Source organism: Rattus norvegicus, chromosome 3 (assembly GCF_036323735.1).
Source record: "Rattus norvegicus strain BN/NHsdMcwi chromosome 3, GRCr8, whole genome shotgun sequence".
NCBI lineage: Eukaryota > Metazoa > Chordata > Mammalia > Rodentia > Muridae > Rattus > Rattus norvegicus.
Genome location: NC_086021.1, coordinates 45881027 through 45895086, shown reverse-complemented (window position 1 = coordinate 45895086; position 14060 = coordinate 45881027). Strand labels below are relative to the sequence as shown.

Sequence of the window (14060 nt, the reverse complement as noted above, 5' to 3'; positions counted from 1 at the left end):
ATTATTTTGCTTTCTGGCAGAACTCTTCACATTTGCATATTAGATGTCAACTTAACACAAACTACAAAACTACAGTCACCTTTAAACAGGCACGTTCTTTTCTGTGGGGCACTTTCCTGATTAATGATTGGACTCAATCAACTGTGTGTAGTGCCTACCCCTGGTCTTGTGCTTCTGGCTTGCATAAGAATGCAAGTTGAGCAACTCTCGATAACAAGCCAGCAAACATAGTTGCATTGTGGTCTCTACTTCAGTAGCTGCTTTAAATTCCTGTCCTCTTTTCCCATGAAGATGACATAGAAGTGTAAGTCAAATAAACTCTTTTCTCCCAAGTTGTTTTTAGTCAAAGTGGTTTATCACATCAACATTAATGTTTTTAAACAAAATATTTCACCAGTTTCTTGAATTATGAATGTAAATATTAGATAAAATATCAGATAAAACCTATCAATCTATGAAAATAATCTTCAATTTTGCAAATTGGCTAAACTTTTATAATTATTATGACTTCAAGAGGCAAGATGTGTGTGTGTATGCGTGTGTATGTGTGTGTATGTGTGTGTTTATATAAGCCATTATATATAACCAAGTGTTATTTATTAATATTCCAGACAGAGAAGGCTATCCTTATGAAGGATATTATCTGTCATTCTATGAACATTGTTTCCTTCTACTACATTTATTCTGTTTTCATTTTTTGTAAATTTCTTCTTCATTATAAATATTTAACAGGGTAATAACTGCTGTCTGATGCTAACAGTATAAGTATTTCCTTTCATATTTTTAAATATCTTGTCATCTTTTTCTGAAAAAAAAAAGAGAAATTGAAATGCCCATACTTCAGGACATTCTTCAGTTTGGTAGATGGTGTTTGGAATGTAGTACAGATGTAGTGCTGAGGTAACTTAAAGAACAGAATATGTTGAGAAAAATATTAAGAAAATTGTATAGTAAATAGATTTTTCTCTTGGTCTTATATATAGCAAGTGAAAAGATTTAGAGAATAAAAAATGAAGGAAATGTAATTGAATTAAAAAAAACATTACCTCGTGCTGAGATCATGAAATCTGCATATAGGAATATGTAGAGAATAGAGAAAAAGCTCACAAATTAAGAGTTTATACAACTCCTTCAAAAATCCCAAGTTTTGGTCCCAGAATACAGGTTGAACAGCTTACAATAATCTATAACAATAGGTTAAAGGAACCCAATACCATCCATTGACTTCGGTGGGAACAGTACTCATGTGCCCAAATACATAAATGGACACACAAATACATAATTAAAATTAAAAATTACTTAAATAGAAAAAGTAGAAAAATAAGCAAACATTGCTGTGGCTGTTAAATAGAAATGGCTGCCATAGCAAGATCTATTTAAAGGGAGTGATACTATTGGGAAGTGTGACCTCATTGGAGTGGATGTGGCTTTGTTGAAAGAAGTGTGTCACTAGGGGTGGATTTTGACCTCTCAAATGCTCAAACCAGTACCAGTCTGGCATTGTCTCTTACTGCTGCCAGTGGTTGCAGTTGTACAACATCCAGCTGCCTCTCCAGAACCATGTTTGCCTGCATGCCACCATGCTTCCTACCATGACAATGGTCTAAATCTCAAGTTGTAAGCCACCCCCAATTAAATCTTTTCCTTTGTAAGAGTTTCCATGGTTGTGGTGTTCATTCCGGGCAATAGAAATCCTAAACCCTAACTAAGACCATTGCTAACAAGTATTAAGCTTCATTGTTATACATACTAAAAGATTAAAATTAAAGCCCAATGGAAAATAAGGAAAATATTTCCTCTCTAATACTATTGACTATATATGTGTGTAGGATGCTTGTTTTGCTGTTTTGCTGGCATTTTTTTTGTTTTTTTGTTTTTGTTTGTTCTGTTTTGCTTTTTGTTTGTCTGTTTGAAGCAAGCCAGTAAGCTGCACCTCTCCATGGTGTTTATAGCAGATCTTGCCCCAGCATTCTGCCCTGTTAAATTTTCAGTCCTGACTTTCTTCCATAATGAACAGTAATGTGGAAGGTGTAAACCAAATAAACCTTTTTCTCATCAACTTGATTTTTGGACATGGAGTTTCATCTCATCTCAGCAATAGAAACTAAGACACCACATTTTTTTTTCAGACAAGGTTTCTCTATGTAGCTCTATCTGTCCTGGATGTTATTCTATAGACCAGGGTGGTCTCGAACTCAGAGGGCAGTCGACCTCTGCCTCCCAAGCATTGAGATAAAAGGCATGTCCCACCATACCAGGCTGATCATGTGTATTTAAATACACTCTACCAGTTAGCAAACAGTAGTATAATACAGATGAAGATTTTACATCTCAGAGTTTGTGATGGAGACAAGTGATAAATGACTGGACAGTCATTACAAGGCAATATAATTATTCATGAAGTGATGTAAGGCATTCATGCATTTCTTCATTCATTAAACCAATATTTGTGAGATTGTATTACATAACTATAAAGTTTTTTTAAGTTACATGAATTTACTTAATTCTCTCTCTCTCTCTCTCTCTCTCTGTGTGTGTGTGTGTGTGTGTGTGTGTGTGTGTGTGTGTGTGTGTGTGTGTGTGTATGAAGGTCTGTGCCACAGTACCCATGTAGAGTTCAGAGGACCACTTGTCAGAGTTGTCTCCTGCCAGTATGTGGCACATGGAGATTGAACTCATGTGATCAGATTTGCCAGAAATTGACTTTATCCACTGAGCCACATTGGCAGCCCCAACAAGTTTTGAATCCAGAGGAAACACTGGTAGATACATGTTTAAAAATATATATCAGTTATATGTATGACTAAACTAAAGGATCTGACATGCCTTTATGTTAGTCATATACATAACTTATGTTTATTTTTAAACATCAATCTACCAGTGTTTTCCCAGGATCTGACATGCTGCCTAAAAAAACCTTCCAAGTACAATGACATCAAGAAGGTGGTGAAGCAGGCATCCAAGGACCCATTAAAGGGCATCTTGGGCTACACTGAGGACCAGGTTATCTCCTGCAACGTCAACAAGAATTCCCACTCTTCCACCTTTGGTGCTGGGACTGGCATTGCTTTCAATGACAAGTTTGTAAAGCTCATTTCATGATATGACAATGAATAGAGATACAGCAACAGGGTGTGGACCTCATGGACTACATGGCCTCCAAGGAGTAAGAAATTCTGGACCACCTACCCCAGCAAGGACACTGAGAGCAAGAGAGAGACCTCTTATTGCTAAAGGAGTCCCTGTCCCAACTTGGCCCCCAACACTGAGCATCTCCCTCACAATTTCTATCCCAGAAACCCGTAATAACATGAGGGAGCCCTCCCTACTCTCTTATATACCATCAATAAAATTCACTGCACCCACAAAAAAAAATAAAGGGATTGAAATAATTATCAATTATTCTATCCAAGAATTTGGCTATATAACAGGAAATGTGCCTACTTCCTAAGAGTGTGGCATTATATTGCAAATTAGATTTAGTCTAGGCGGACATCAACACGTAAGCTATAATCTTGAGCTTCTTTTCTTTCCTCCAAGAAGGATTGATTGAACTCATCAGTTCACTCTGTTTTTCGTTTCTTATCTGTTTTCTCTCATTAGGCCTTTGAATGGAACGAAAGCTGTCATCAAAGTTTGTTTTCAGAAGCTGAAGAAATATATGACTTAGCAGTTAAGAGCAGTAATTACTGTTAACCTAGGCTCTATTCATAGTACCCTCATGGTGGTTAACGACCTACTGTAACTCCAGTTCAGGGCTGTCTAACACTGTACATGGTACACACACACACACACACACACACACACACACACACACACACACACACTGCAGACAAATGTGATCATATAATTAAATAAAATTTACATATTACTGAATTTGTCACCTATAAGTTAATAGATTATAAGCCATCCATTGAAGTGATGCATCATATTTGGCTAACTTAAGGGGCCATTTGATTGCAATACAGACTTTTTGTCTCAAGCAGGTAGAAGTCAGGAGGAGGGCGCAAATACTCATGGTCTCATAATACTTCCACTGGGTCAATGAGTTCATAGATAGGAAAGGGTCAGCTTTAAGGAGCAGCTTCATTGTAGACAGCGCTTTACATAAGCAAGAATAAGCCAAACCGTGTTCTAATACTGGCAGGAGTAACAGGAAGAGACGTTGAGAGGGAAATGCAGTAAGACTGAGGTAATTTCTACTGAGATTGACTAATTCATTATGTATAGAAAAGTTAATCTGATGAAGGGGTTGCACACTCTATGCGTTTCCTCTGGCTCAAACAGGGAGACAATTAAGTACCATTCATATATTGCTTGTTCAGTTAAGGGAATGGTGATGCTCTGAAGCTCTTTGTGTGTCTGATTTCTGGAGTCATCTGTTGACCCATCTGCTGGATGCCTGCCTTGGCTGACTCTGTAGGCGTCATCTGGATCTGCTAGCCACTAATTAAATGCTGCACTCTTGTTTTTTTTATTTTTCCATGAGCAGCTTGTAGTTTATCATCAGCCTTTTATCATGTGTATGGATAGTTGAACTCTTGTCACAGTTTTCTAGATGTGGCTCAGTTTTTCTTCATTAATCTCTTTGTCTTAGGGTTGTATTAGATGTCTCCTTTCTATAATAAATGGGTGCTTTTATAAGCCCCCATTATATTGCTGGTAGTTTAGTGTGTTCAAATCATATTCACCAGAAGAAAGGCTATATGAAAGGCCATGTTGCCTTACATTTGTCTTTCAGGGCTTCTTTGAAGACAACCAGCCTGTCTACTGACACGGACTCCAAATCCCTAGTTTCCTTTTATAGGATCAGCTTTGTTACCTCAGATCCAGATTCAAGCCCTTTTATTTCTCAGTCCACACTTTTCCAACTTAAAATTTTAACTTTAAATTTTCTTTTAACTCCAAGTGGACTTTTGCCTCTGTGAGTCCTTTTTCTTCTACAATTCTGTGTTCAAACTTGCACAGGAAGTGGAGGGGCTACACTGGACATTAGTCCCATGTCTAAGCTTTCTGTGCTGACTTTTGGGTAAATGGTAAAGTCATTTGTGTCCTGTGTTGCTACTTGTTTAATGTAGAAGTTATATCTACAGCTCTTCAGCAGCTTTCATCATTAAAATACAAAATTAATAGTAAGCTGCTTGCTAATCTTGTAATTAATTTTGTTCCTATTTGCTGCCTTTTTTAAGAAGACTATCTGTGAACACAGTGTTGTTAGTATATGTTTTTATTAGATGCCAATGAAGGCTTTTGCAAGGTGAACTGCTAAAGGATTTTTTCTCACCTATCACATTTACACATAATTTACATGTGTACTTCGACTGTCCCGTCTCTCTCAATATTTATGTGATTCTAAAACAAGTGTATTTTGTTTAATTTAATTTGGTAGTTAGTCAATCACCAGCTACATGGACATCTAAAATAATATATGTTGTCCTTGTCATAGTAATTATAAGATGTGGTGAATATTGCAATTTCCTACTGGTAATCCAAACTCAGAATATAATGATACCTATGGTTTATTGAACAGTATACTATTGTGTCCTCTATTATAGGATAGAGATATCCTATATAATGCACTTTTCCTCTTTAATCTATGATATTTGAGATAAAAATTACCAGTTGCAGTGACACAATTGGATTTTTAATGTTTACATATCCAAACACAAAAACCTAAACCTTATTAGGAAATACATGTGGAAGCCTGTCTATGAAACAGTGTTGCAGCACCTACTGCTAGATCTGCCTCTCCCATTTAATATGAGATAGATAAGCAATTTCCTATTCATGTGCAGGGCTCCAAACTATTGTATTTTTATAAATCATGATGTAGGTGTGAAAGTAAAATGAGTATGCAAAAATAGTTTTGCTATTTTGAATTTAAGTAGATGACAGGATTTTAACTCTGTTCTCTCTTGGCAAAAAAGACTAAATTGGGTAATAAAAAGGTCTTCATTATAATGACTTTTCCCCTTATTTATAAGCAGGTCTCTGATGTTATCCAGAAGTTCTTAACTGTATTATACAAAATGGGATTTGTAAGCACCGGGAATCTCTAGAGGATTATTGAATTAGAAGTTACATTGTTCTGTGTAAACTATGCTTCTTGGTGTGTCAACTGAAATGAATGAGTGGGAAGTCTGTTATTATATCTAGATAATAATTGAAATAAATTTTCTGATTGCAGAATTGGTAAGGATGTTGTTCTCTCTAGAGTAACAAAACAAGACAGAAATAAAAGAAAGGGGTGGAGGGAAGAGTCACTTTGTGGAATTGGATCATATGATTGTAGAGTCTGGTAAGGTTTTTTTTGGTAGGAATGAGTCCACAGTGTAGTTCAAGCCAGTCTGGAAGCATAGTCATGTTTCTCTGGAGAACTCAATTTCTTTTCTTAAGGGTTTCAGTTCTTTGGATGAGATCAAGCCTGTAATGGAGGCTAAGAGTCTTCCAGGCTTCAACTAGTATATCAATAAGCTCCAATTAAAATATTTAACTGCTTTCCCAATCCAAATTCTCCAAGTGACATTCCTTCAAACAAAAGCATGGTCAGGCCTGTCACATCAATACTGCAGTCCCTGGTACCAACTTCAATTTTCGTTAGGGTTTCAATACTGTGAAGAGACAATATAACCAAGATAACAAAGAAAACATTTTAATTGGGGCTGAATTACAGTTTTAGACGTTCAGTCCATTATCATCACAGTGGGAAACATGACAGATATCCAGTCAAAAATGGTACTGCAAGAGCCAAAAGTTTTACATCATGATTCAAAGGCAGCCAGGACCATGGTCTGCGTCCCCCTGCCAGACTTGAGCATATATATGATACCTCAAAGCCATACCTCTACAGTGACACAAGTCCACTAACAAGGGTACACCTCCTCCACTAGTGTCATACTTTCTAATAGTGCTATTTCCCATAGGCCACACATATTCCAACAACCACAATTGGAATGTATTTTGCCAACCCTTTACTTCGAGGTAGTGTCTATCTTTGATGGTAAGGTATGTTTGTTGTATGTAGAGAAGAATGGATCCTGTTTTTTCATCCATTTTGTTAGTCTGTATCTTTTAGGAGGGAATTGAGTCCACCATTTTAAGATGTATCAATGACTAATAAATCTTAATTCCTGTTATTTTATTATAGGTAGTGGTAGTGGTAGTTGTAGTTTGTGTGTGTGTGTGTGTGTGTGTGTGTGTGCACATTTCTTTTCTTTTGGCTTGCTGATGTAAATTATTTATTTCCTGTGTTTTTATAGACGTAGTGAACCTCTTTTGTTTGTAGTTTTTATTCTACTACCTACTGTAAGGCTGGATTTGTGAATACACAGTACTTAAATTTGACTTTTCATGGGATATCTATGCTGATTGAAGGTTTTACTGAGTATAGTAGCCTTAGCTGACATCTGTAGATCTCTTAGCATATGCAAGACATGAGTCCAGGCCTTTTTAGCTTTTAATGCCTCCATTAACAAGGCAGTGTGATACAAATTGGTCTCTCTTTACATACTACTTGCCCATTCCCTTGTATCTTTTAGTATTCTTTCTTTGTCTACAAATTTAGTGTTTTGATTACTATGTGGCAGGGAGAAGGGAGACTTTTTTTTTTATTTTAGTTTTTTTTTTTTTGGTTTTTTTTTTGTTTTTTTGTTTGTTTTAGTGTCCTGGAAACTTCTTGTACCTTTATCAGTATCTCTATAGGTTAGAAAAAATTTTTTTCTATGATTTTTGCTGAAAATATTTTCGGACCTATGAGTTTTTCCTTTTTCTATTTCTAATATTCTTAGGTTTGGTTCTTCCATAGTATCCCAGATTTCCTACATATTTTGTGTCAGGAACTTTTATATTTAATAATTTTTGACTTATGTAGGAATTTTTTCTATTATATTTCAATGCTAGATTGTCTTTTCCATCTCTTGTAATTTGTTGGTGAAGTTTTCAGCTGTGACTCCTGTCTGCTTACCTAGATTTTCCATATCCAAGACTCTTCTAGCTTGGGATTTTTCTTTGTTTATTTTATTTCTTCTATTTCAATTTTCATAGTTTATTTCATTTCTTTCACATGTTTGTCTTTTCTTGGATATCTTTAAGGGATTTATTCAGTTCCCTTTTAAGGCCTTTATCATCTTCTTAAAATTGGTTTTAAGATTATTTTCTTGTGCTTTAGCTATGTTGGAAAATCCAGGGCTTGCTTTAGTAGGATAGCTGGGCTCTTATGGTGTCAGACTGACCTGGTTCTGGTTGACTGTGTTCTTATCCTGGCCTCTAGGCACCTGAGTTTGAGGTAGTTATACATTCAAGTGATGATTTCTGAGTTTGTATTTGCTGAATAGAGATTTTCCCCTTGGTTTCTGTTTCCTCTCTGTGTTCTTGACTGAGTGTTCATAGTTCTGGTGAATAGAAGCTCTTCTGGTCCTGTAGGAGGTCTTCTGCTGTTCCTTTGGAGGCCTCTATTACCTCTGAGATCTTTGTGTGTTAGTGTTGCCTCTGGAGTTTTGGGTTCTGGATACTGGCAAGGCTTCAGGGGCTCCAGGTACCAATGTGGCCTCTGGGGTTCCTAGTACTTGCTTAGCCTCCATTGGAGCAGGAGTCTTCTGCTGGTGTCGTCAACCTAAGATCCCTAATACCAGCATGGACAGTCAGAGAGGAGGGAGTCTTCTGGTGTTGTGGTTTGGAATCTCATTATCTTAATAGGCTAGCTAACTAAAGGAAACCCTAGAATATTATAGTAACAAATATACTTTATGCAGAACTTACTACATACTAGACATTCTTTTAAGTTATATTCTCAAAAATAAAGAAAAAAATGAAGAAATAGAAAATAAATGTAAATAAATAAATAAAATTTCTCATATATCGTCATTCAATCTTTAAAAACATGTTGTGAAGTAAGCATTATCCTTGTGCTCATATTTAAGCATTGTAGAAAAGATCAGGTCAGTAGCTTCCTTAGTTCTTGGGCTAGATGGGAAGGGGCAGTGTGATTCACCACCATCGTATTCCTAATCACTTGTAAGTTACAGTTCAGTTTTCAAAACTAAAATGAAGCAATTAGGCAGCAGCTCCTTTCAAATCGTGCCTCTTTGATATCAATTCCATCTGATTACCAGCAGTATGTATTCCTGAATGATAATATATGCTATTTCCATTTGAAGAGGGCCACTGGTAAAGCATAAAAAAATGCTACTGAGTTAAGAGTTTTAAGAGATAAAAATGTAAGATACCCAGGCCATTCACATACATATTTTTCTTACGTGGTGATAAATTGATAATGGCTAACATGCTCCAAGAAGTTGCTCTATGTCAGGCAGTACAGCTAGAGATCCCCGCAGTAGCTCAATTATAACCTCTGTGCAGGCCTCATTGTTGGTTGACCCCAGTTTAGGACCTCAGGACAGGAGCAGGAACTATTTGCCCCTGATTATAACCAAAGAGAAAGCATGATGATTGCTTTTCTTTTTAGAGAAATCATCTTTAGATAGATTATCTCTTTAGATAGATTTATAGTGCAAGTAAAGAAATTTCTATTTATAGAATTATAGTGACTGTGCCTTGTGATAAAATAAAAAAGTTACAAGTCACAAAGCCACAGTAAAAATTTAAAAACTAGATTTTCCATCTTGACTTGTTTTTACTGAAATTGATTTCAAATAAAATATCATTGTAAAATTCACCCATAAAACACGATAAATAGAAAAGAACAAACAGCTATTCTCCACTATGCTAGAATAGGCAAGTGCTCAGATAAATTAAACATCCATGAAGTATGGACAAAATTAAACATCCTTCTGAACATAGGCACAATATACCTGTGAAGTTGTTCTGGTATTCTGAAGCTTCTTGGATAGTAAGCCATAAGCACATGAGCTTGCTTTGAAATGCTGACTTTCCTTTTTTGGAAAACTGAAGGTTTGGATCAGATGAACCATTAAGTTTCTTATCACTATTTCTTCTAGGATATTTCCTGTACCTTACAGAAATACACTCAGTGTCCTTAAAATGAAAATACAGGCAGCACAGAGTGGGCTTTAAAAGAGTGAACACATGAGGAGGATAGTGGAGAAATTGAGAGGAGGAAATAGAAGTGGATTTCATCAGAACTGATATGAAATGTATAAAATCATCAACAAAAAATGTCAAATAAACAGAAGTATTGCAGACGTTCTTTGAAATTTCTGTTCATACTTACACACTCATATTTTAGGCTTCTATTTTCCTTTGATTTGTGTTTTGTATTATTCTGTAGACCACTTTCTTGGTTGCAACATTCTGGTGTTCAGTTAAAATAGCTTGTGATTAGTTTGTGAACATGCCTAACACTGTAATCCCTATGATGATAACAGGTCTATTATTTGCATGACAAGGTATTTAAATTAAATTGAAAAAGCTCTAAAAATGGCTAGATAGAAAATCACAACAAAGATCTTGCGTTACAGTTTATTTTCACTTTTCATTTCTTTCATTCTCTTTATTCCTTCTTTCTTTCTTTTTTCTCTCTTTCATTCTGTGTGATACTTCATTAAATAAATCAGTAGTGGTGAAAAATAATTTGACTGATTATATGATTACTTTTTTCTTGCTCTTACATTTTTACAGATCTGGATAATGTAGAAGGTATTGCAGTGGACTGGATTGGAAATAACCTTTATTGGACCAATGATGGTCACAGAAAAACCATTAATGTGGCCAGGCTGGAAAAGGCTTCTCAGAGCCGGAAAACTCTGCTGGAGGGAGAAATGTCTCATCCAAGAGCAATTGTGGTAGATCCAGTCAATGGGTATGTAAGCCTGCTTCTGATGTTTCCTGTTTTATGCATATTAGCAGTGGGAAATTTTCTTTAGGTTTATACGAATTGATGAATGCATGTGGGATCAGAACATTGAAAGGAGTTACTTATTTCATGAGTTCCACTCCTAGAAAATATGTTAGATAGAAAGAGGAAAATACGTTGAACAAAGTAAAATGAGCAATTATTTGTATATTTGTATAGAGGGGATGTTCCTTAAAGATTTTTAGATAAGCACTATTCAGACAACCTGACACCAGAACACATAATCACTCAGTCAGAGACTTGATTGCTTAAACTTTTAAGCTGATCATATTTTAGGTATTGAAAACTAACGTATATTTTCTACATTTTCTGTGAACTACACATTTTGTTAAAGTAGTTACTGTGCTCCCATGTATAACAGTCTTTTGAATGGTTGCTGTCCTTATTCTCTTTCCTTGAATGACGAAATAAGTGAGCATGGATCCCATTCCATTCAATTGCAGACAGAATGGTTAGATGTTGAACCCGGGCAGCCTGTCTGCAAAGTGTTTTTCTATTCCTTTATATGAGTCTATGGTGATTTTAAGCTCATTTATATTTCCATCTGGGAATATAACCTTATAGTTTTCTGCTACTTGGTCAGAATGAAGTATTTTGTGGAATAATTTGATTTTTCGTTCAGATCTAAGGCATGGAGATAAAATCATATTTATATAATATTAAAGAAATGTGAAAATTCCTAACAGAAATTTAACATTAACTGAATAGATTGCATAGTTTTGGCTTCTGATTTCTGTGTGAATGTGTCCTTCCATGCCAGGAAAATATGATCACAAATGGATATTTTTTTGATCCAATGTATACACTAAAAATGAATAGGTTGTGAGAAGTTCATTGTAAGCTGAAATCACTGAAGTGCAGCTTCTAGAACTATGTGATTTGAAAATAACTTCAAATACAAGCATAGTACATCTTCCTAGGGAGTAGATGAATCACTTTGCACATTTTCAACAGAATTAACTACACTGTAGCTCTGACATTTTCATGTTTGGCTTTCATAATTATCTGTACTATTACTGAAACATCCATTTCATATTGAACAAATCTTCTTAAGTCTCAATTTTCTTTGTGCAGATGAAATGGTAAGAGAGAAGACCATAATAGAGCTTCTGTTTTATCTTCAGCGTGAGGATAGATTTGGAGGGAGCGTGTTCACCTTCATTTTAAAGAGCCTAATTTTAGCGCTGTCTGAAAATTGGTTCAGAAAGCCCTGGGACTAGCCATGGAAGTCTGAAACAACTTGGTCAGGTGGTTATTACCAACATGACTAGTAATCAAAGGAAACATTAGCCCAAAAATTCATCCCAATATTTGGAACTCTATATAAACCTTTCCAGAGTAAGAACTTTATTTTTTCTTCTGCTTTCCACTACCATTATCTTTTAGAAGTTCATAGGGGAAACTCATTATTCATTGCAAAGATACACTTCATCAAAAGTATCAGACAATCAAAGGTTCAAGACAGTATTAATTATTTATTTAATTTAAAATCCATGCAACTTATACATATCAATAGAATCATGGTGGGTAATTGCCCTCCAGAAACATGTGATATTATGTGAATGATACACACTCACACAATTACAAGTGAATTAATACCAGGCCATCAGTGTTACTGATACTCTGCTCACAGTAGCAACATAATGGAACCACCATAGATATCTATCAACAGATAAATTGATAATGAATATGAAACACAGACATAATGCAGTTGTGTTTAGCTATAAGGAAGAATAAAATTATAAAATTTCAGGAAAGTAGATAAATCCAGAAAATATATTAAGGTGATTCAGAAAGGCAAGTGTTTCCTGTTGTCAAATATTTTTCCTTGCATTATGTGTATATGTATGTATTCACATAAGTAGAGGTATGTGCAGGGATAGCCTAGAACACTAGCATGGACCCCGTGGCAGAAAAAGAAAGAGGCATGGATAAAAGGTGAGCCAAAAGATACCTGTGACATATAAACCAACAGGAAGAAGGTATGTGGGGCAGGTATCCAATGAGGGAAGCAGAGAAAGCAGTTGGAGAAGAACTAAGGCAGAGTTAACAACAAGGAATTGTGTTTGACAATGTGAAAATGAAACCTAATAGGTACGTTAAGTGTTTGAACTAACAAAACCAATGTGAAGTGAAATGCAGTGCAGAGGTATAGGAGAGAGCAGACAGAAAAGGACCTTGTGAGGACATTGTCAGTGTGGCAATGACTTTGGACTCATTTTGTTAGCATATTCATTTTAAGGGTTTCAGAATAATAGCCATAGTTGCATATTGGAAACTGTTTTGAATCCTAGCACGAGTAATAATGACACAGAGGTGGTCCCTACAGCATGAAATACTGAAGGGTTAATCCGGGAGACAACTTGACAACAGTATCAGGAGGAACACAGCCTGAACCCCCACCAATCCCTGGGCTTGGCTATAAATCTCCACCCAGAATAATCACCACCCTGGAACCTCACCCGACCCCTCAAACCCCTGAATAAACTATACACAGCAAAGTTAGCCACCCGCATGTGGCCCTCCCAGTTAAACTCTTCTGTGAGGTTTGTTGTAAACTGTAACTTTGGGCTATTTCTTGGGTCCAGACTGCCAGAATACCTTTCCTTCAGAGCTATACACTACCATCGGGGAAACCTTTCCCCTCACTTACAGGTCCCCAAACACACACACACACACACACACACACACACACACACACACACACACGCACAAAGTCTAATAAATCAGCATCATCTGAGGATGGAGGGTTTCAAAAATAAATGAATGGATCATGATGTTAAGCAGATTAAGCCAAACACAGAAACATAAATACCACATGATCTCTTATATGTGGAATCTAGATTGTGTGTGTGTGTGTGTGTGTGTGTGTGTGTGTGTGTGTGTGTGTGTGAGAGAGAGAGAGAGAGAGAGAGAGAGAGAGAGAGAGAGAGAGTGTAGAACTTGAAATAAAGAAATACATTTTCCCCTGATATTTCATCTTTGTAAAAAATAATCTTGAATACTGGATCAGTTCACAATAATTCTTCATTTGAGCAGTGCCAAGTTTCATGTGGCTTACACTGGGAAAACTTACTGGGTGGTAAGAAAATGAAGAATGCCAGACACAGAAACCTGAGAGCAGGTGGGATGTGTGTGAAGCCATGTTCACAATAGTCCACAATGACTGGAACCAGTGCGTTTGTTACACACAGCTCACCCAGAAGGGGTTATCTCATCCCAGGAGGAG

The 14060-nt window shown here is 36.2% G+C and overlaps 1 protein-coding gene across 6 annotated transcripts in view; it reads left to right on the top strand.

Moving 5' to 3' along the window:
* Lrp1b (LDL receptor related protein 1B) overlaps positions 1-14060 on the top strand; it is a 2121147-nt gene that overhangs the window by 1230061 nt on the left and 877026 nt on the right. For all 6 annotated transcript variants that reach the window (XR_010064783.1, XM_063284873.1, XM_063284870.1 and 3 more), the window contains exon 12: positions 10597-10777. Coding sequence is in view for 5 of the 6 variants with exons in the window: in XM_063284873.1 (XP_063140943.1) it covers positions 10597-10777 (181 nt within the window). In the remaining variant the exon portion in view is untranslated. The remainder of the gene's footprint in view (positions 1-10596; positions 10778-14060) is intronic.